This window comes from Theobroma cacao, chromosome 6 (assembly GCF_053813885.1).
Source record: "Theobroma cacao isolate CCN51 chromosome 6, ASM5381388v1, whole genome shotgun sequence".
NCBI classification, from domain to species: Eukaryota; Viridiplantae; Streptophyta; class Magnoliopsida; order Malvales; family Malvaceae; genus Theobroma; species Theobroma cacao.
In genome coordinates, this window is record NC_142644.1 from 768433 (window position 1) to 775409 (window position 6977).

The window sequence follows — 6977 nt, forward strand, 5'->3', positions numbered from 1 at the left end:
GTTCCTAAATTCAATTATTGCTTGCATATTTTAATTTTATCTTAAATTTTTTTTTTTACTTTTTAAACAAAAATAAAGAGTAAAATTTGCTGGTCCTTTTTACCAAGTCTGTAATCCTTAGTCTAATAATACTTTAGATGTTTATTTTTGCTCCTATACGCAAGACCATCTCTCTCCCTTTTTGTCGTGTTATGTACCAAACGGTGTCGTTTGGCACTTTGCTCCTTACAACCCTAACTCTAAATTCCTTTTTTTCTCTCTCTCTCTCCTACATTTTTCCCCTTGACTTTCTCTCTCTACCGCCGGCGGCTCTCTCTCACTTCTCTCTAACCCTTCAGCTCACTTCCTTCTCTCTTTCTCTTTCGGTTGGAAGTAATGAGAATCTCCCAATCCCAAAAAAGGAAATCAACTTTCTCTCCCTCACACTGCCAGAACCTTCCTTTCACCCTCACAAGTCACTCCCCAACCGAACCCATTTCCTAGATCTCCCTCTTTGTAAACATTGGAGTTTTGTTTTGATGCTTTTTTGCTTTTCTTCTATTTTTTTGCCTTTTTGGTTGTGTTATCTTGGGTGTGGTATCCGGCTGCTAGATTAAAAAGTTAGACGTTTTTGCTTCTAGGTTTTATCTCTTTTCTGGAGATTTTTGTTGATGGAATCTACAGCTTGAGGGAATCTATGTTTAGTTTTTTTATATGTAAACACCCTTTTCCATCATAAGGTTAAAATTTTTTTGTTCTTTGTTTGAGATGGATATCAAACCCTATCTTCATGAACACCACTTGCTTTATGATGACTACAGTGAATCAAAGGCTCTTTGTAATATATGCAATAAGAAAATGGATGGTTTGTCTTATTATTGTGAAAGATGCGAGTTCTGGTTGCATAATAGCTGCGTTCATCAACAGCTACCTCTTCAGATAAGTGCACATCCTCTCCATTCCCAACACAATCTTAGTCTCTTATGGTCAAACCACATAGATTACATATGTGCTAAATGTTTCAATCTTTCTCGAGGTCACAGGTACCATTGCAAAGATTGTGATTTTAGCCTTGAGTATCAATGTGCTTTTTCAACCAATGATGAGAAAAATAGACTCAGTGATAACACATCCAAAAAAATTGGTCGTTTCAACAAGTCGTTGACCCTCTTTAACTATAGGAGAGTGAGAAAGTATGAGCATATATGTAGTTGGTGTGAGAACCATTTGTCTGGAATGTCGTATGGTTGTCTTAACGATGGTGTTTATATCTGGTTCCATGAATCCTGCCTAATCAACATGCCTAGCATAATCTTCAAACACCCATTCCATCCATTACACCCTCTTTCATTAAGCAACATTCATTTTGATAATGGATTGTGCCATGCTTGCAACCTACCAATATGGGAGTTCAGAAAAGCCTATTGTTGTAGAAAATGTAAATTCCTCCTTCATGTGCATTGTGCCAAACTACGACCCAGTCTCAAGGTTGAGTTACATGAGCATGATCTTACTTATTTTCGAATAAAAGCAAATATCGCTACCCACCTATGCAGGATATGTGGTTTTAATTTTGATGCTTTAGGGAGAGAAAGTGTGTTTTATCGTTGTGTTCAGTGTAATTTCAATTACCATTTCAAATGTCTTACAATACCACATTCTACTTCACACAAGTATCATAGGCATGACCTTGTGCTTATGGATTCATTTATAGAAGATTTATCTGAAGAATATTATTGTGATATATGTGAAGAAGAAAGAAAACCCAAGCATAGTGTTTATTGTTGCAAGGAATGCAAATTTATTGCTCACATCGAATGTGCACTCAAAAAGGCAAGGAAACATTAACTCTCTCTCTCTCTCTCTAAAGAAATTTAATAAATGTTTTTTTCATTAGATAAACTATTAATTATTTGATCATAGATCACATATAATGTGCCATTTAGAAAAATTTTGATGCTAATATTTTCACTTCCTCAGGTTGTAGATGTAAAACTTGATCAATGTTTGACCTCTAGCTTGTTGGACAGCGAAGCTTCAACATTGAAGGTGATGGAATTGGGTCTTTTATATTGATATTATTGTGATGTTTTCACTTGCCAATAATGTTTTTTTTTTTTAAGTTTACATCACTTGAGGTCTTCTATGATTCCTTGGATTTATATATTTTAAAGATTTTGTAGTAATAAACACTATTTATTTTTTTGAATAAAATTCAATAAAAAAATAAAAAATGTAAATAATATAGGTAAGAAACCTCTACTTATATAACAGTATTCAAAATTAATTTGGAGATGGCTTTAGTAAAAATATTGAATGCTGAATAAAATAAAAACACATACGTGCATCATGTTAATTTCTGAACATATATATTTGATTATTTAGTTATTGCTTCCATAGTTTAGTTTTATCTTAAATTTTCATTTCTTTTACTTTTTAAACACAATTAACAAGTAAATTTTACTCTTAATTTTGAGCTATTTGTAATTTTTTGTTTTCATTCACCATTTTGAATTTGTTTCAAAACCATCTGTATATTAACATGCCAATAAAATATAGATAGAATTTGTCACGTAAATTCCACATATTATGTGAATTTCGTGAATGTAGTCACATGGACATAAATGTAGTGCTTAGATGGCAAATCCGTTCCATATTTAATAGTGTATTGATGGATTGATGAATTTAAAATAAATTCCAAAAGACGTAAATGGAAAAAATTGAGTTTGTTTAGTCATAAATGAAAATAAAATATTATGACAATTTTACAAAATAAGGATGCACTTTACTTTAAAAATGGAGGAAGATTAATAACTTTCTTCATTCGACTTGGTTGGGCAGGTGCAGATTGAACATATTGATCATCAGCATCCCTTGAGCTATAATGAGTCTATTGAACAAAGCGAAAGTCTTCTTTGCAATGCTTGTCGTCAAGAAGTTTTTGATCAACACTATGCTTGTGAAGATTGTAAATATTACTTACATGAAAAGTGCACTACATTGCCGTATGAGGTGTCACACCCTCTTCATTGCCAGCATCCTCTCAAGCTCTTCACGGATATAGTTGAATTTACATGTCATGCGTGTAGAGACCATTCTGGTGGGTTTGCTTACATGTGCCTTCCATGTGATTTCCAACTTGATGTGAAATGTGCTACCTCTCCAATCCCACCTAAAAATGAGGGGCAAAAGCTGAAAGAGATGGAGAAAGTTTTCAAGTTGTGCCCTTTCAATCAAAATCATAAGCTAGACTTCTTCAACCGTAGATCCAATCTCAAAGATTTGGCTGTGGAATGCAATGCTTGCAAGCTACCAATCTTGGGTCCAGGTTATACATGTCTTGATTGTTTCAATATCAAAATTCATGAATCTTGTCTTGCACTTATGCGGGAGATGCAGCTCAACTTTCATCCATTACACCTCCTTCATCCACAAATTGGCGATTGGGAAAATTGTTTTGCCTGTAGATTTAAAATCATTGAAAGTATCGATTATAGTTGTCGACAGTGTGATTTTCACCTTCATCTTCATTGTGCTAATTCCCTGAAGCTGGCCTTAAAAATTAAGTCTCACGTGCATAATCTCTATTATTTTGGACCAGATTATGAGAAATCCTACCAATTATGTAACAAATGCAAAAGTTACATTGGTAAGGAACCTTTCTATTATTGCGTGGAGTGCAATATGAATTTGCACTTAAAATGTGTTCCCATACCATGTTCAGTTAAATCCAAATGTCACATGCATCGTTTGACTCTTAAAGATCATTTTGTGGAAGATGATTCTGGAGAATACTATTGTGACATTTGCGAAGAAGAAAGGAACTCAAAAAATCATTGCTATTATTGTGAAGAGTGTGCTGGACAATTTGTTGCTCATATCGAGTGCGCGCTTCTTACAGTAAGTTTATCACTATCATTTTCTCTGTAGAAGTTTTTTATACCATATTTTGAATTTTTAAAGGAAAATAAAAATCTAAGTTACACATCACATGATCGTATCCACCACTTCTTTGATTGATTGGACTTTATTAATGGTTAAAGTAACTCATAAGTTCATATATTATAGATTTTTCATTAATTTAAACTTTTTACCCAAAAGTGGTTAATTTAGTCTTTATACTTTCAGATTTTATGTAATGGACTAAGTTTGCTTAGCTTTATCTAAAGTAACCATTAGTGGTACTAGTGTTACATTGACATGTAAGATAAAAAAAAGGAAATTGGCCATGTGGTATTTTTTTCTTTCCTTTTTTTTCTTCACTTATTTGTTCAAAACTACATTGTTTTAGAGTATTATTTAAAAGCACCTTTAGTTTTTATTTTTCATTTTCATTCTTTCCTTCTCTCTAGCTCTTTTCTCTCCCTTTGAATGCAAATTCTGGCTGTCAATCACTAGTGGTATGAAAATTTAATAAAAAAATAAAAAATTCATATTTTTTTGCCTTATTTCCCATAATAAAAATAGCTTTTTCAAAATCTATTTTGATTTTCCTAGATTTAAAATCATAAACTTGTAAAAAATAAACTTGTTTCTTTCCACTGCTATGTTCTTGACTTGATGTTAATGATCAATGATTGTGTTTTTATGTTGTAGGATTTTGAATTTACAGATGAAAATTTTCATGAATTTTTCAACTTGAAAGATGTTGACTCACCTATTGAGAGTTCCTCTACGGATGAGTTGCTTTCCCAACCCCATGCTGAAGTTTACTTGAACCAAAACAGAATGGTAGTTAAGTCTTATTTAAGTTCATTTTAAAGATTTCATCTTTTATGCGAAAATGAATTTTATTTTAAGAATAGTTAAATGAAAGAAAAGTTTCAAAATTTTGTGGGTGCCATTGTTGTTGCAGAAGTACTGGGTGGATAAGAAATTAAACAAATACTGCTTCATGTTGTTTGCAAGAGATCTTTCAATCACTTGGGCAGAAAACCACCGTTACTGGCGTTGGTCATACCAAAGAGAAACAAACAGGTTAGCATAGATTTATTATCCATTTAGAATCTTTACTTCATAGATCTAGCTTGACAACTTTTCTAATCCACAAACTTTTGATTTTGCAGCGATGTGTTGATTGATGTTGCCGAACTTCTAGATGTGTGTTGGCTAGAAATGAATGTGAAATTCAACGTAAAAAAGCTCTCACCGAAAACATTGTATGGACTTGTGTTCGTGCTTATGTTGACAAAAGAAGCACGTGGATGGGAAACTCCAGTGAACTTCGGATTCACTCTTCCAAATGGGTACAAGGTTGAACGCAAGGAAACTTTGAAGTCCAAGCCGAGAGGAGTATGGATAGAAATCCCCGTTGGAGAATTTACAACTTCATCTGAAATTGTTGGAGAATTTGATATTTACTGTCACGAATATGCTACAGGGAATTGGAAGAGAGGACTTATTGTTAAAGGAGTTACTATTCTGCCAAAGAATTAAACAACAAATTAGTATTTTCTCACAATAAATCTGAAAGTACTGTAGTTTTTCTATTTGTTCATAATCTTGCAAATTCGAAAATGACATGAACCTAAAAGGAACAAACTCATCCAATTATCACTTCAACAACCAGTTCTTTGGTCCTCATTTTAATGTATAGGTTCCATGCTAAATGCAACAAACAAGGCCATTGATTTTTTTGGTATTTTTTATAAGATTTTATGACCACTAGTGGCTAGTGGTTGGCTGTTGAAATCTGGGTTTGGGGATCAAAGTCTAAAACAGAATGATTAGATAGAGAGCAAGAGAGAGAAGGAAAGAAGGAAAAATGAAAAAAGAGAAAAATAAATGTCCTTTAAATTGTAGGTTTACAATGATTGGTTTTGGACAAAAGAGAGAAAAAAGAAAAAGATAAGCCATGTGACCAATTTCTTCTTTTAGTCTAACATGTCAACATTAGCATTTTTTTTTATATCAATTTAACTTTAGTATCACTAATAGTTAATTTGGATGGAGTTAGACAAAGAGACTCAATGGTACAAATTCTGGGTATACAAGGACTAAATTAATCAGTTTTGGATAAATGGACTAAATTGACAAAAAAAAATCTTTAATATAGGGATCTATGAGGTACTTTGACCATTAATAAATTTCAATCAATCAAAGAGGTGATGGCTATGATCATGTAATGTGTATGTGTAATTGAGATTTTTATTTTCCTTCAAAAAAATTCAATAATGTGGTATAAAAGAAATCTATAAAGAGAAAAAATAATTGTTGTCTCCTCAGCATTTTTTGAAACCTTTTCAGCACTTTGAAGCTTTGTCCATTAATTAATCAGCTTGTTTTAGGCATGTTCATATAGTAACACAAGTCTTTACGTTGTATAGAACCTTTTGTTCCTTTTTGAACTCCTATAATCTTGCGCAAGTTGTGTATATAGGGAGATACATGCCTAAGCTGCAGGGATGGTTTTTGTTCACCTGCTTTTTTGTATATTGATTTTGCTTAAGGTATAAAGATATAGAATTTTAAAAAAAAGATACAAAATTGTGGGATTAGCAAATTGATAGCCACATTTGGAATAAAAAAGTAGCAATTAAAAGAAGCATTTTATCTTTAATGATGAGTAAGCTGTCTTTAGCTTTTTTCTTTTTTATATTCTCTCAATAATTTCCTACTTTAAATAGAGAAAAAAAACCACCGTTGACAGGGCATGAAACACATGCCACTTTCTTGTTTTTGGTATAAAGGCTTGAGGGAATCTTTGTTTAGGTTTTATATTTAAATACACTCTCTCATTAAGAGGCTAGTAGTTGATCATCTTTCTCTTCATCTACCTAAATTTCTTTCTTTGTTTGTTTCAGAAAACAAGATAGAGATTGTTCTGCTATGAGGATATTCTGTACTTGTTTTTGACAGAAATTTAGTACCTCCTTAAGTCCTCAACCGTCTTGGTGTTGCAAAAAGGGGGTTGTAGCTAGAAATTAACAACAAAAAATATGCAAGCAAGGCTGTTGATGTGAATGATTTAGCTTAGTTTGGGTTATACAAGGCACAAC

General features: G+C 32.6%; 1 protein-coding gene across 2 annotated transcripts; it reads left to right on the top strand.

Moving 5' to 3' along the window:
* Positions 1-268: 268 nt before the first annotated feature.
* Positions 269-5468, top strand: LOC18595120 (uncharacterized). Of its 2 annotated transcripts, none has more exons than XM_018122928.2 (6): positions 269-1812; positions 1960-2028; positions 2821-3879; positions 4576-4710; positions 4835-4956; positions 5046-5468. In XM_018122928.2, exons 1-6 carry the CDS (start codon positions 748-750, stop codon positions 5413-5415), a joined length of 2820 nt encoding a protein of 939 aa, XP_017978417.1. In that variant the 5' UTR covers positions 269-747; the 3' UTR covers positions 5416-5468. The 2 variants fall into 2 exon arrangements, with proteins under 2 accessions (XP_017978417.1, XP_007023008.2); XM_007022946.3 differs by having other exon boundaries at positions 2827-3879.
* The last annotated feature ends 1509 nt before the right edge of the window (positions 5469-6977 follow it).

Excerpts from the sequence above, each read along its gene's own strand:
- LOC18595120 (XM_018122928.2), top strand. The coding sequence starts at position 748 with ATGGATATCAAACCCTATCTTCATGAACACCACTTGCTTTATGATGAC. Across the intron at positions 2,029-2,820 it reads GCGAAGCTTCAACATTGAAG|GTGCAGATTGAACATATTGA; the intron begins GTGATGGAATTG and ends TTGGTTGGGCAG. Across the intron at positions 4,957-5,045 it reads TACCAAAGAGAAACAAACAG|CGATGTGTTGATTGATGTTG; the intron begins GTTAGCATAGAT and ends TTGATTTTGCAG.